Source organism: Watersipora subatra, chromosome 2 (genome assembly GCF_963576615.1).
Source record: "Watersipora subatra chromosome 2, tzWatSuba1.1, whole genome shotgun sequence".
NCBI classification, from domain to species: Eukaryota; Metazoa; Bryozoa; class Gymnolaemata; order Cheilostomatida; family Watersiporidae; genus Watersipora; species Watersipora subatra.
In genome coordinates, this window is record NC_088709.1 from 76205564 (window position 1) to 76222262 (window position 16699).

Here is a 16699-nt window from a genome sequence, read left to right on the forward strand (position 1 = left end):
CTTTAGCATGATGTATGTCTATTGGCATTGCTGACGTTGTACATCATACATTGTTTGAAAAGTCGATGCGCAATGACAAAATGTCTGGTGATGGACCACTGGAACAATGATGGGAAGTAGGTTGTTTCAGTTATCGGACGAATCTGAAATGATATAAATTGTAAAGTTTAATAATTTTACTTTATTGATATAAAAAGAAAATGTTGCGCATAACTTAATTACTACCACATCATCACCAAAGCCATAAAGGGCCTTTAACAAGCACAAATGAGAACAGAATAACACAGTAGAAAAGGGCTACTACATATACTACATGTAGATATGTGAAAATGAGTAAATATAAGTCTGGGTTATTTAAAAAAAATCAGTGTTGAAAATCCTGAATGTTTTATGTATACAGGTATGTTTTAATTTGATCAATATATTCACTCAAAATTGAGCACAGTACAATATGAAACAGTTCGAGTTTTTGCATATAAAAGTATTCCTATCTAGAACAAGTTTGTTCTCTATGGCTGCAGATGAATTGGCAATGAGGTGGAGGGCACGCCAGATGCCCTCTGGCGTGACTAGTGCTGGGACGATATTACGATATTTCGGTATATCGTCGATATTACTTTCTGATACCGACCGTACCGAGTGCTTTCTGCCCATATCGAAATATCGGATACCGTCGATATTGGACGATATCGTTGATCCATCGGTTTTTGACGTCGTCGCATTGTTTGCAAACGCGCGCGTTCACGAAAAAGCCGCCATCTTTGTAGAAAACTATCGTCATTCTCTTGATTAATAGTATGTTAGTGAGTAATGTTTAATTTTGCTGATAACAAAATAACAAAAAACCTCTATTTTCAGGCATCTTATCAAATAAAATGAAACCTGTGAAAGTATCCTGAATGCAAGATAGTAGTGAACAATTCATGTTTAGTTTGAGATTATTGGTATAAAAATTAAAATAAAATTTACATGAGATGATGACTTCAAATAAGTAATGCAGGATAACTTTTACAAAAATAAATTGATTGATACTATATACAAGAGTTCAGGTTTGAAGAATAGGTCTTCTATGAGTATTGATTGTGGCGAGATTAATTGTTATTAATAATTTGATGACTATAATATGGCCTGTATCATCTGACTGTGTAAGTATCGTTGATGTTTACATGAATAATAGTATTTTTGATGTTGTTTTGATACTACAATAAAAAATTTGCAAACAAAAGCATAACAAACATAATTAATTGCAGAAGCTTCGTGTTTTTAACGATAGAAGTTCTCCATAAAGATGGCGGACAACGATAGAAAGACGTCACGAAGAACGGAGGATATTCTACTCTACCTATTTGATACTCGATTCTTCAGTGAATTATACCGGTATATAGATTGGTCACCTCAGGTCACGCCGCGTGACCTCCCTTCATTGCCAGTTCACCCACAGCTATAGGGAACAAACTTGTTCTATGCCTATCTAGATATTGCATGTATTAGAAAGCCTCAGGAAACATTTTTGCTCTGTCATTTCTTACTCCCTGCAAACTCCTCTTGGAGATCCTTGATCTAAAATAAAAACAATCATAGCATGTGTATTTACATCTCCTTGAACTTGTAAAGTACTGTGAATGCAGTATTCAAGTGGCATTATTTGCGACGATTTTTGACTTTGACAGGAATATTATTTGTTAATTTAATGAAGTAGATTGGAAAGTTACATTGGACATTGTGATTAGCTGGAAGTTAATTTGACGATCTCAAAGAACCGGGCAAATCTGCTTTTGCTAGTTCCTGACTTTATTACTGTTTTTACAGTAGTTTTATTTCACAATTATTTCCTGGCTTCATATATCTTCTCCGATCCTACATTGCTCAACCGACTTAGGCCATAGAGTTGACTTGTAGAAGACAACAGCGACATTAGTCCAAGTACTCAGTCTATGAATCGGATGGTGTTGTGGCACCTTGTAATCAATTTCTCAAAGAGTTGATAACAACTCCAGAGATGCTCCCAAATCCTGATTAGAGATTTACAAATCACATCAAATCACCAATCATGAGATTGGCATCAAAGCACCATAAAAATGGATTACCCAGCTTGTAAATTAAATCAAATTAAAACCATCAATTACATAGTGGATGATGGTTTTAATTTAATTTTATTTGAAAGCTGAGCAGTCACCCTTCTAAGTGATTTGATTTGGAGCAAAACGCATGTCAGCGATTTGATATGCTTTACAAATCTGGAATCAAAGATTTGGGAGCATCGCTGCACAACTCTCTCCAGTTCAGACACTGAGCACTTACACTAAAGTGACACGAAAGCATCATGCAACAGGGTTCTAATTTTAAAACTGAGTTACTAAATATTACCACTCACCGGACTGTAAGGTATGAAAGTAACATCAAGTGTCTGAGTTACATCTATAATGCTGTCGTTTGTGGCGTTTCGTAGATGCTCCCCACATCTATAGAAGTTTGCATAGCCTCTGCTCTTACTCCTACCCGTCCTGAGCAAGCACTGCGTTTCCTCCTTATCTTGAGCTATAAATCAGAATGCTCAAGGCATTGAACGTTCGGCTGGGTGTGAACAGGCAACTTAACAGATATCGCAGTTGGCAGCAAATAATTTGTTTCTAAAACCTAATCCTGCCTACACAAGGGGTTCTTCTGGATTATCCTACTATAACTTCACGTTTTTCTAGCTACTAATCTAGGGCTATAAATGGCTTGAAGATCCGCCTACCAATGAAATTCCACATTTAACCATAATTAATATTGCACGATTTGCCTAAAATTTTATTGCTGGTTATGTGAGTACCTCCGTGTTACTATCAGATGTATTGTCTTGAGGATGCGGTCTCTTTGTTGGATTCTGTGACTAAAAATGTAAACAATACGTAAATTATGTATATCGACACCATGTGACAACATATATGAATTTATGCACATGTATAGATAGCATCATTATATTTGTGGGCACAATCTAACTAAATTCAAATTGGCAAAAGAGTCCAAACAAAGGCCTTGTTCCCAGGGCTCCAAAATAAGCATTCATTTTATCTTGCTTTTAGTGATTGTTTTTGGAAATTTTAGGTGTGTGTAATGACCCTCTGTTTAAAAGGATTATTAACTATAAGTGCTAGATTGGTGGTTCAAGTAGTTGGTTTATGGTTTGCGAATTTAGAGGACTGTATTTCAGGTGTAGATTTAAGGTCAAGAATTAGACTGGTTTGTTTTAGCTGAAAACTTAAAAACAGATATTTATTAAAAATTCAAACTTTCAATTGCAAAAACATAAAATATATGAAGGCTAATCAAGTCAATGGCTGATACTAATTGCGCAAGTCTAAAAATATAAAGAGTGATACAAGAGCAGAGTGATACGTAGAGCGTGAGTAAAATATGGAATTCGAATTGTTTCTGATCTACGCAGGCTTATATATGTTTGCCTAATCAGTCAAGCAATCATTACATCCGTAGATCACAGACGATTGGGCGCTGCAAAGCTTCCTAGGAAGTAAGCGAGTAAGTACAAAGAAGCAGATAACAATTATGCTAAGCAATAAAATAGCAGGTGTTAGGAAGTTGGAATAACAAATCGGCGTGTCAGGCTACCAAGAGTCCAGAAAGCTGTTTCCTAATTATATCAAAAATGGTTAAATAAAAGGGGATGAGTAGTTCCGTAAGAGGTGTATAATGCTCTTACGACAGGATACATAAATACTAATATAGAAGTTGATTAACATGATGAGTTCCTTTGTTTCACAATGACAAATATTCATGGGGTGTGTAACTAAAGATTACAAATGCTGGGCGCTTCACACCTCCACAGCCAATGAGTCTCTAGCTCTACATATAGCTTAGAGACCCATTCTGTCCCAGAATAGTAAAGAATAAAAAATGTATATAGGTATATATAGACAGTTAGAGTATAATAATTTGTGGTACACATTCCGTGTGGTGATGTCCGTGTAGTGTGGCTTCCATTGTCGGATAAAAAATAATTGTATAGGAATCATTGTTCGTTCTTGGTAGTTGAAGTTTAAAGTGGTAGTTTCTGGACTATTGGTAGTTTCTGGACTATTGGTAATTGACACGTCGGATTTGTCCTTCCTTTACAATAATGGTGCTGTGTCCATGCAGATCTACAATAACAGTGAAGCAGCAGAAAGTATGCAACTAATTAATATAATGTTATATTTGACCTTATAGAAGTAAACCTTATAATCCATATTTTTGCACTACCTCTGTATCAAAAACATTTTATTACTACTTCAAAACGGGGTAGGCTATCAAATAGGAATTATAAAGCTTTTACAAATCAATTCTAAATAAAGGGGTTGTCTACTCGACTCAATGAAATATAGTTCAATATAGATTATAGACTCAATAGCTCTTTTTTTATTCTTTTTTATATGCCATGAGTTAAATATAAAGTTAAATTTAATGTTTCCTCCTCTCCCCCCTTCAATCGCAATCTGCTGTGCAGATGTGTAGTTAGTGTTGGTTATTAATGTGATGGCATTTTGAAGTAAAGTAAATATGTGTAGAAACTCGCCAGGTGAATGAATGTGGTTATAGTCAGTGTCAATCCTCATAATTGTCGTAGAAATAGTGTTGATAGCTGTATCTTCCATGGTATAGTTGAGAGGGGGCAAATGTGGGAAGGCAACTCCTCCAAATATCTGTGTGTCTATATTTCCTAAACATAAATCATTCAAGCGCCAGCACAACAGTTCTTGTTCCTTTTATATGCGAATGGTAATCAGTGCAGCTGCAGCTCAATGGGCCTCTTGACATTGTCATTAAACTTTTAGCAGAGGAGTTGGCCATTTCTAAGTACAGGATAAAGTACCTGATTTAGGGGTTGCTTATAGAAATATCACAACCCCTGCCAAACTCCGGATGGGACTGGTATTCTGGCTACCAGCTAGCTCAGTTAGTTGGACTCCGGTGTAATATAGGAAGTACGTGTTGCGTCATGGCTTGAGCACTATCATTGTTTTTAGGCTAAAACTCAAAGCATGGTTACGAAATGCTTGAAAGGGGAGGGTACCAGAATGAGAAACAATCATCTTGCTTTTTAGGGAACCAGCTTGCGTGTCAAAGGAGGAAATTCCTGATAAGTATCAAAATAGCTAAATAGGAATACAAACAAAATTATATACTAGCCAAAATTGTGGTACTGCGCAATTAAAATTTAGAAAGTCGAATAAAATACTCAATGGATACTATAATATCTATATTAAAATATATTTATGAAGTTAAAAAATAAAACTGTCTTATTTCTAATGCTTTCCATTAGCAACTAAAACATCTATTTGCGAGGGCACGTTGCTCCTAAGCCATAGGTTTGCTGAGCGATGATCTACGCCAACGTATCCAAATTTACTCAAACAGTCCATTCCAATAATTAATGCATATGGGCAGTCACTTGAAACCAACATTGTCTCAATGGTTTCGATTACATCTTCAACATGTAGTTTACAGTATGCTTGACCTATGTCTTTTTCTGCATGGTTGCTCACGAATCTAATTGATCTAGAGCTACATTTCAACGTTTTATCCAAGGTTAATTGCTTACAGAGTTCATGACTCATCGCGCTGGTCTGAGCGCTACTGTCTATCAAAGCATTGGTCTTTGTTCTATTTATGCATACTATTGCTAGTGACACGTGCGCAAGATCAGCAGCTAGCACGGCTATATCATGTACCATGAGGGTTCTATAAATTGACTTCTGCACAACAAAATCTGCATATATGACAATCACCAATTTTACAATTTTGCAATGGAAAGCACTGGTGCGGTAATGTACTAAATTTCTTTTGTACAAGTCAAAGTTCAGCTCATATGGTTTGTGTACAGCGCCAACATCAGAAAGTATGCAAACAGGAATTTCAGGAAATTCAAATCCGGCTATAGCGTGATCCGTTCTGCATAGCATAGGTTTCTGACCACTTGTTACACCACATGACACAAACAATATCAAAAGTGTGAGTAGTGTTCGCGCATCAGTGATTTGGTTGTAAAATCTAGGAAACGCTCTACGTCTGTCAACATTAGTTGATTTATTGCTTATAGGGTCAGTCACTGTGATGGCATTCTTAGAGTTAATCTGTGCACAAATACTGTCAGTCTCAGCTGGCTCAATGTCACTGTCTATATCAAATGAGTAAATGCACAAATCATCGGAGTTGTCACTATTCTCTTCCACAACAAAATCAACTACTTCGACAAAAGAATTGCAATCAAATACTGCACAATTGTCTAAAGCCATATTGTCATTCGGGGGTCGTCTGGCAGGTGGTTTAGTCTGAGTAGGGTATGCTTGGCGGTCATGGTGTGGGGTCGGCCCCCTTTGTTGCTGCGGGGATGGTGGCGGCGAATACATCGGAATGTCGTAGTATTGGTTTGAATTTTGCCAACCATTGTTCAAAACGGGAAAATGATCGGGTGGTTTGTGGTTGTGCACAAATGGTTCTTCCGGCCCATGTTGGAAAACGTTATATGGGGGCCGTGTTGCAGCACCTGTATGACGCGACGCCAAACCAAATTTTTGCAGATGTTCATATGAATAGTATGGGTTATTTTGACCTTTGAACCCCTTTTCAGATTTCTCAAAATTTCGGTTTTGAGGTGGCATGTCAAACCCCATAGTTTCGGCAGCTTTACTTTTGCCACTGCCCAGTCTATTAATTGCTTGTTGACCAGTCTCTACAGAACATGCCATTTTCACTAGCTTTTCTATTGAACTTTCTGAAACTGTAAGCATATTTTCTCTAATGCTATCACATAAATTAAGCTTAAAATGTAATGATACAAATGGGTCGGAAAGGCGTGCTCCACTATTGGCCACCACCTGCCGAAACCTCCGGTAATAATCCTTAACGGGCTCACCCTGTTTCTGGTGAGTTACCGATACCTCCAGCGCAGCTTGATCAGAGCCGCGACTAGCATCTAGTTTAGTCCTAAGTCTTATGCACAGTCCACTAAACTCTATCGACTTATCATCGCTAATGATCTCGTCATAGTATGTCTTGGGAATACCCTGCAGATAAAATCCCAGCACAGCCACTTTGCTGTTATTTGGCACTGAATTGAAAACACAACTTGTCTCAAATTTGCACAGAAATTCATGCCATGTCAATTCGGCGGAATCGCCATTAAAACACTTTAATGAAAATTTTAACCAGTCTTTTGGATTCGAATTAAAACAGTTTTCAGAAATAATTGACTTACCGTCTGCATCGTCTGCTTCATTGGATAAGTCTCCTAAGGTCGGAGTTCTGGCGAGAGTTGTTTTGGCTTCAGAGCCTGCGAGTAGCCTCAGCTTGTTGTTGAAGGAGATCGAACTTTTCTGCACAGTGTCGCTTAGTCGAGTTACCATATCTCCAAAAGTTCTTTCAAGTCGGTTTAGAGTTTCATCGACTTCCTCACGTAATTTACCTATACTCCGCTCTTGCTGAACTAACAACTTTTCTTCCAATTCCTCAAATCTTCCATTAGTTTCTTGTTTAAATGTTTTCAAGCTTTTCAAAATATCCTCAGTCGTAGGAGCAGACATGATTTTTAAAACACTTGTTAGGAAAAATTTTCACAATTAAAATTGAAATTTTCTGCCAACTATCCGGTTCGCGGAACCATTGTAATGACCCTCTGTTTAAAAGGATTATTAACTATAAGTGCTAGATTGGTGGTTCAAGTAGTTGGTTTATGGTTTGCGAATTTAGAGGACTGTATTTCAGGTGTAGATTTAAGGTCAAGAATTAGACTGGTTTGTTTTAGCTGAAAACTTAAAAACAGATATTTATTAAAAATTCAAACTTTCAATTGCAAAAACATAAAATATATGAAGGCTAATCAAGTCAATGGCTGATACTAATTGCGCAAGTCTAAAAATATAAAGAGTGATACAAGAGCAGAGTGATACGTAGAGCGTGAGTAAAATATGGAATTCGAATTGTTTCTGATCTACGCAGGCTTATATATGTTTGCCTAATCAGTCAAGCAATCATTACATCCGTAGATCACAGACGATTGGGCGCTGCAAAGCTTCCTAGGAAGTAAGCGAGTAAGTACAAAGAAGCAGATAACAATTATGCTAAGCAATAAAATAGCAGGTGTTAGGAAGTTGGAATAACAAATCGGCGTGTCAGGCTACCAAGAGTCCAGAAAGCTGTTTCCTAATTATATCAAAAATGGTTAAATAAAAGGGGATGAGTAGTTCCGTAAGAGGTGTATAATGCTCTTACGACAGGATACATAAATACTAATATAGAAGTTGATTAACATGATGAGTTCCTTTGTTTCACAATGACAAATATTCATGGGGTGTGTAACTAAAGATTACAAATGCTGGGCGCTTCACATGTGAAATATTAAATGTAAAATAAAATATTGCGTCCAAGTTTAACCAAAGGTGTAAACTGCGATATAATACTATCTGGCGCATGTGTGAGGCCTCGGGATGAGAAATTCTCAAGAAAAATGAGACAGATTGCCGTAAACTTCACTGGCTATTGGGTCAAGGATATGGTATCTGAGCATTCCAATCAAGTCTTGTTTCTTTGCAATTCTACCAAATTTCTATGAGAGTGTAAATGAATTAAAATAAGAGAAAATGTTTTTGAAGTTTGATGTACCGTGAGACTGAAAGCAAAGTATCGAATACAGCTTAAACATGTCGCAACCCTCACAGTAGTGTAGACTTAGATTTACTGCATTCTCTGATTTCGGGCTTACAAGAATATAAATGTGCACACGTTACAAGATAGCTATTTCAGAAATAAGACAAATTAAAATCCATAAAAGTAATAAATATTATTTATCATCTCTATGTAAAATCCATACTATACTATCTGTGCATTTGCAAAGACATGGAAGGATAGCCCTGTCTAAATATATTGGACATACAATGACCGAGTTTTGCTGTCCAAAAATATCCCTTATAATAGGCTGAGTAAAATATTCTTGGTGTACCGGTAACTTACCCTCCGCTGTTCTTTGTACTTTTCCTTCTGGGTTTGCTGTCTTTCAGGGCCGTACATGCAGCCATACTCTTTTTCTTCGCCATACATACATAAATAGCCTTGACTGTCATGAATGACGTTCTTACCTCTCCAAATATCTTCACCTTGCTAAATTAGAGCAGATAAAATTTTAAAATTAAGAAACATGATACAGATTTTTTAGATTCATTGGCTGAAGACGTTGTAGGTTTTTAGCCTTACGTGATCGCTAACACTCAATTGAGAACTAACTGCTGCATGTATATGATGCTTGATACATTTATTGCTTGCTTGATTGTAGGTATTAATATATTCAATGATTTTTAATGTCATATCAATTGCATGCCAATGCTTGTACACTGAAGCACATGTATATCTTTTAATCAAGGCTGCACTATAAGCTCGATTGTAATCCACTGCATGTCTGTATATACACGAATATCCACTTCGTCAAATTAAGCTCAAGAGTTGAGTGTCTATAGAGAGTAATCCTTTATTGCTGAGAGGTAGATGGTGTGTATCCAGTGTGAGTTGCTAGTGAACTGATGAAAATTGTGTCAACTCTGCTTCAAGTAGGGCCTGTGACGTGATAGATCACATGGTACAAAAACAAACCAAAAAGGGCTTCATAAAACTGCAGCATAAAAACATATAAGCTACTATTGACATGTACTTCTATTGCACAACAACCAAACATAAGCCTACATTTTACAATCAAGGTTACACTTCACAATCAAGGTTACACTAAAATATCCGAGGTATAAAATGTTCATTGTCAACACAAGATCACAAATTAGGCAGTGGAGAAAAAGTGCTTTAAGGATATGAGATTACCTTCAAAAAGTCATTCATGCTTGTTGAATATGCCGTCCTCATGGTTTGTGTAAAACTTGTTGCCATATTCGATTTCATGGGCTTTGATGGCTTGCTCAGCCTCGTCTAACAATGAGGCAAGAAGGAGCGGCATAATGCTTAAATGCACTGCAATTAAAAAATATATTTGGTAGGCCCTCAGGCTCCTCGTAGAAGTTGACTGTCGTCAGCGATCATGTCATTCAGCTATCGAGGCTTCGATAACCTACAGACACGATTGCCAACTACAGGCACGGGAGGCCTGTAGGTAGGCCTATATAGAAGATGAAATGACGAATACATGAAGGCAGTTATGAATACATGATGACCCACTGAGGTCTTCTTTTAGGGTTGAAGCAATATGAATATGCAGTGCATTTCAATTAATTTTTTAAGACAAATTGCAAGCAGTAAGCGACTCTGACTACTGAGGACTACTGATCACAGGCAGGCTGTCTAGTCCGAAAATATAACTGCCCTGTATTGCAGGAGACTACAAAAACTTGCTTTACCTTGCCTCCTCTCCTACACTTTTTGTGAACCAAACAGATGAGATACAGCCTAGGCCTGGCGGTGCTACTGACAGCGCACCATTGTAGCAACAAGTTCAAATAAAATTTGAGATACACAATTAAATGGTTGTTCCTTAGGGAGCTACATACTGTCGTTGTTTCAAAATGTGCTACAGTTGAGACTTGGTAGTAATATAAAGTTAGTTGTTAAAAAAGTGTGTGCTTGCAGCAAATACAGTAAAGATAAGAAACTGATGTCTTCTGTTGCCTGCATTTTTACAACCAATGCCTAACGAGATGCCACTACTAATATTTACAGTGAAATAAAATATAATCATTATATATATGAGCAATCTTTATTGTTGTAATCAATAGTCATATTTTACAATATGTTTTCCACAAGGTACCATTATAGGCTCTCAGAATGGTAACAAAGTGGACAACCGTTTTAATGTGCATTTTATTTGTTCAAAACATAATCGTAACTTTTCAATATTTTATGTAACACCACTTTACAAAAGTGTATTCATATTAAAAAAAATATAAAACTATTTTTCAAATATAAACGAATACAGAATAATTAATGGTGTATTTTTGAGAAGATTTTTTCCGTTTCGTGAGCGTGTTACCATTTATTCTTAAAGATGTAGTTGCGTCAAAAATGAAATTAGGACCCATAAAAGGCTAAAACATCAGCTACAATTTGATGCCATTTTTGTCTTTGTAGACCAACCCTGTCTAGAGATATATGCGTTTGAATGAGGCCCTCTGTTAAAAAGCTCACGTTCCAGCGGGTGCCAATTTCGTGACGTCACAAGCTTGTTATCTGAAACGAAACCACGAGCAATAAAAATGAGGTCGATTCGTTAGCCAATCATGCGTGCGAAATTTTTATATAGGCCGTAATAAATGTTATCACTCGTAAAACGCATTGTCTGTGGTCTCGAAGATTCTCATCATAGAGAATTCATTCTCATTGTTTCTGATTCAACGCGTTTCAACAATTACTAAGTTATACATAGTTTTAAAATGGCTTCAAGTTCGAGCGACCGCTACTCAGAGTTTTCTGAGCAACTTTAAGTAAAATATTAGAGTAGACAGCCTATGGCCAAAGCTGACAGGCGTCAGCAGCGTTTTGCTGCAGAAGAAGACAGAATAGAGGTAAATTAACTTAGAGTCTTCTATACTTTAGTAAATGTAATATTTTTTATAGTCATAAATACATGTACTAATTAATAAAATGATAATTCTTTGCTATCTCCAATCATCGTTTCATAGCTTATCTGCCGTTTTACCTAGCTATAATATTTTTTTCGAATTTTCTTTGGTAAATTAGAGTCATGATTACAAATTATTTTCACTCGTAGGAAGTGGGTAAAATCGATTGATCATTGCAAATCTTTAATTTCCAGAACCAAAGCTTCGAATCGTTGGCTTGGCGTACTTGTGCCTTTATTAAATGTTTATTCGTTTTTAAAATTACACTCGCAATCTATTCAACTCCCAATTTGGAAGCTGTCAATAGATACGCTTTAGAATGACATATCTATGAATGACATATTTATTGCATCTACTTTGTTTACATTTTCTTGTTTTACTGATTACAGAATGTTTATGTCGTCCCACCAGCCGAAGAAGCTTTGTCAGTGTGGAAACTGCCATAAAGGAGAAAGCGAGAATTGAATGCGTGCTGGATGATGTTTTGTTTGAGTTTGTTGCAGTAGATGAATTTGTCTTATTGTATCAGCTAATACTATGTGAGTGGCCACGACTTGATGAATATTTTTAATAAAAGCTTTATGCCGAGATGAAAATATTTTTGCTTGTAAAAATTATATAATAAAATAATATTGTTAAAGATAATGCAAAACATGATTTGCAGAATATTGTAGTGAATCGGATATGGTATATGGGTGTCCGCAGAACTGGAGAATGTGAGTTCAAATCCAGTTTGCAGCAGACTTCTCATCCTTAAAACTCTATCCCTGTCTATATTCTTTTCAAAGAGGTGGCTTGCTTATTTCGTGGCTTACTAATTTAGTATTCGGTAAGAATACTACTAGCAATGATATACAGCAATGTATACAGCTGTATATCATTGCTACTAGTAAGAAACTAGTACGTAGGCAATATGTAATAGGCGACATAATGTGGGCGGGGCTTATGGGAGGCTGTATAGGGTAGCTGCAAAACTGCTGATACAAAGACCGCGTTCTACATAAAGTGACTTGACAGAATTACCGTAGACCGGTAGAATTGGTAGTCGGTACCCAAATGTTTAAACAACATTTGGAGAAAGTGAGTAGAACAAATTTTCAATTTTCGTTATTTGAGACCTTTGAAACATTCATAATAATGCATCTGTAGCAGGATTTAAAATTTTATTCTAGCTAACATGAGCAAATACAAAATAAGATATATGCCAATAGAGCCGCGTTAGACTAGGCTTTTATCGCAAATAGCCGATGTGAATACGAGAGATAGAGACATGTTGCCAAACGCGTGACATCATTTTTGGCGAGGCTGGGCACGTTTTTGTGGCCTGAGCGTTTTTACGGCGATCAGATTTTTTCGGTTTTAATCATAGATATAGTAAACCCTAGATATGCGAATAATCAAAACAAGTGAGGCCTATAATTAGCATGACGCAACGTCATGGTGATGTGCACCGCGAATCAGCTGATCTATTAACTCCTATTGACTTAGCACTAAAAACTGCTCAATTTTTCCATAGTTTGTGCATCTGAGACTGCATATTTTATTGAAAATATGTAAAACTTATATGCAGTAATACTTTAACTTACGAGTGCCCTAACGTACGAAAAACTTGAGGTACGAGCCAGCTTTTAAGCAAGTTTTAGCACTAACATACGAGCCATGTTTGAGATACGAGCACATGAGTCAGTTGCCAAGTATGTCGGAGGTGTTTTATGAGAACAGCATCACTCTGTATTTTTCAACTGCTCAGATTATACTTTTGTACCATGCTTTTTGTGCGCGATTTTCAGTGCAGAATTATGTGAATTAAAAGTACCGTGCGTAGACCGAAAGTTTGCCAGTAAAAGGATAGATAATGCAAAGAAAAAGCGAATGATAACAATTGATATTAAACGGAAAATTATTGAAAAATATGCAAAAAGATGTATGCGTGATTGAGCTAGCTCAGCAATATGACAGAAATACATCCACAATTATCAAACACAAGGATTATATTCAAGGCATTTAGTCTGCAAAAGGACTAACCATAATTTCTAAACGATGCAGCGATTTTCACGACCACTGATGGAGAGACTGCTCAGGCTTTGGATAAAATACAAACAATTCGCCGGTGACTGCGTAACTGAAACGATGCTACGTAAAAAGGCCGGTGCTATCTATCAAGACTATAAAAAATAGACATTCGGACAAGTTGGCTAGTGGTCATGCATTAACCCTTGGTGACGGACACCTGTGTTCGTCCTGATCACAACATGTTGAACGGGCGACAAAGGCAAATGTCCTTAAATAGGTTTCTCTTAAAATGGCCGGCTGGTCGTAAGAGCGAAACAAAAGAAAAATTAGCTAACAAGCGAGAAACTTAAAACTATGAACGCCGGAGAAATTTTAATTACGTTAAGTTAAAGATTAAAGTTTGCTTTTAGGTTTGCTTTTAAGTTTGTCTTTTAAGACTTGGATAAAATCTAAATTTATCAAAGTCAACTGTCGTAATGAAGGATAACTTATCTCTCCCTCTCTGGCAAATGCTAGCGTTAGCTGCTATTGTATGTATTTAATTTTACATTTTAATTAATCACATTTCCTTGCATTATTTTTATTTGTTGCTTTTTGAAAGCATGTGGTAAGTTAGGACAATAACCAACATGTTCTTTCTGTTACAATATATTGTTTTGAGTGTTTTATTTGCATTTTCAGAGTATGAAAAACAATCAATATATATTTAATTGTTCTATATATAAATAAATTGCACCAACATGCGAGTAAATTGACATACGAGCTCAGTCGCTGAGCGCATTAAGCTCGTAAGTCGAAGTATGACTGTAATGACTGGATGAGAAAGGCAAGAATCTTAGACACATGGTAATGAATAATACCAATGATTTAGAAGCTTCTATATCATTGATAATACAAAGAGTGACCAAATAGAAATTAAACTAATAATGAACTAATAAATCAAATGATATTTAGAAGCAGTTACGCTGGACCACTGTATTAAACACCCATTAGACATGACTGAAAATAACTAGACGAGATAGTTTCTGTCTAAGGTTGGTTGAACTAGATTCCTGCTTTGAAGCGACATAGTGTATTCTGATTTTAGTATAGCGATTTACTATAGTTTTGAGTGGACTGTTGGCATGCACTGTACATGTAAAACCTTGGTGGAGGTTATGCAATAAGACATATATGTTACTGTCTGTGATGTTACTTGTTTAAAAGCTCTCTGTGTGATACCACAGCTCTCCATGTGTGAACGTAGGCACTTTTCTGCAGCAATACATATTCGGCCTATCAATCTGGTCACCAATCCTCCTCTGTTTTTAACTGAGATTAGGGGTATGTCATCACTATTTCTACTTCCCACTACTTCGACATCGATCAAGAACTTGATACACTCATCACATTTGAGTTAGAAAAGAATCCTCATCACCGAACTCCTTATCTTCACCTTCCTCAGCTTTTGTCTCTTCTTTCTTTTTCTTTCTAGCCAGAGAATGTAGCAGGAGTTGGCCAGTTTTTTCAGTCCTGCTCACATCCAGATCAATACAGTTAACATTGGGACTTGGTGTGATATCTGCTTTTATGAACAGTGGTCGAAGTGCAGATCTAAAGCACTGCACATCCGGGTTATTGTTATACCCACCCTTAGATCGTATTGTGGAAAACAGAGTCTCAATGTGATCCTGGTTGGTCTTAAAGGTTAGGAAGTAGTTGATGTAAGGGTAGTTGCTAAAAAGATATTGAGCAATGCCATGTACAGATTTGGCTGCTGACTCAAAACCAATGACGAAATGATGATGATTTTTCTATTATTTTCCACTAGCAGCTTTCAGCTTGGTGTCTTTAATCGGCATAGATAGCTTATGATATTGTTGAGAACTTCTTGTTTTGAGTTGAATTTCTGTTTTGTTATGGGCAATTCAGGATATACCTGGGGTGTTGTGGGCTCTTCTGATGACATTTCACTTAGAATTTGGTCTTATTGTTACGTTTATGACTTAAAAACTAGCATGTCAAGCGTGCTTTCACTACTAAACTCATTGTTCAATTGAAGGCTTTGATGCTGTGATGCACATCACTACGACGTAACGTCGTGAAAACAACAGCCAATTATAGGCCTCACTTTTACTCCATTGTGATGATAGCTATTCGCCAATCTAGGGTTTACTATATCTATGGTTTTAATCTTCAAATATCTTGGCAATGCGATCGCGTAACACAACAAACAACATATCAACTGATAGAGAAAAAAAATGCTTTCTTTTAAGATCAACTTAAATTTTGACGCAACTACATCTTTAACAAGAAAAAACTACGATAAACAGCTATGTAAATACTTTACTTTATGTTATTTTGCTAAAAGAACTCATATTTGTAATTAAAAATTTGCTTGGAAAAGATGCTTACGTGATATTTTGTCAAACAAAAAGATAACTGCTCGATTTCTCAACAACTAAACGTTTGCAGTGGTTCGACTAAATCGCATAAATCGACATAAATCGCATCATACGTAAGGCTAACGGCACTCTTTTTATGCTTATGCGGACCCTTAAGAAAACATCTCCTAATGTCAAAAGGACAGCATACTATAGTGTGTGTCGTCCACTGCTAGAGTACGCTTCGGAAATCTGGAGTCCACATTTTGATTATAGTATACAAGATTTAGAATTCATTAACCGAAAAGCTTTTAGGTGGGCCAACAATTTAAGAAAATTTGATAGTATATCATCAGAAATGGTGAAAATGGGATGGCAAACACTTGCAGAGAGAAGACGCATCAAGGACGAAAGCACACTGCAAAAAATTTTAAGCCAAGACCTAATGGTCGATTTTAATAGATTTGTAATTAAGAACTCATCCTATTTTACTCGAGGCTCCAATATCAGACACACAATCAATACAAGTGCAATGAAACACTCTTTTTTTAACCGTGCGATGAAATTTTAACATCTGATTCTCTTATAACTAGACCAAGCGATCTTATACTTTTATCCTTCAGACTTAGATAAATAAGTCTATGCTTATTTGTGATCTTATTTTTATGCCTAATGCACCATTTTATTTCTACAGGCCTAGCGGCCACTTGAGATATTTTACAGAGATAGATAGAT

General features: G+C 36.5%; 1 protein-coding gene across 1 annotated transcript; it reads right to left on the bottom strand.

The window, feature by feature from the left end:
* Positions 1-2418: 2418 nt before the first annotated feature.
* LOC137388573 (uncharacterized) lies at positions 2419-10634 on the bottom strand. The gene is made up of 4 exons (XM_068075055.1): positions 9841-10634; positions 8989-9135; positions 2816-2875; positions 2419-2538 (listed from the first exon to the last, which is right to left on the bottom strand). The coding sequence occupies exons 1-4, from the start codon at positions 9916-9918 to the stop codon at positions 2419-2421; spliced, it is 405 nt and encodes a 134-aa protein (XP_067931156.1). The 5' UTR covers positions 9919-10634.
* Positions 10635-16699: the final 6065 nt, after the last annotated feature.

Coding starts and splice junctions, on each gene's coding strand:
- LOC137388573 (XM_068075055.1), bottom strand. CDS start 9,918: ATGAAATCGAATATGGCAACAAGTTTTACACAAACCATGAGGACGGCA. Junction 9,136..9,840: donor GCATGAATGACTTTTTGAAG/GTAATCTCATAT, acceptor GCTCTAATTTAG/CAAGGTGAAGATATTTGGAG. Junction 2,539..2,815: donor CATCTGATAGTAACACGGAG/GTACTCACATAA, acceptor TCTGATTTATAG/CTCAAGATAAGGAGGAAACG.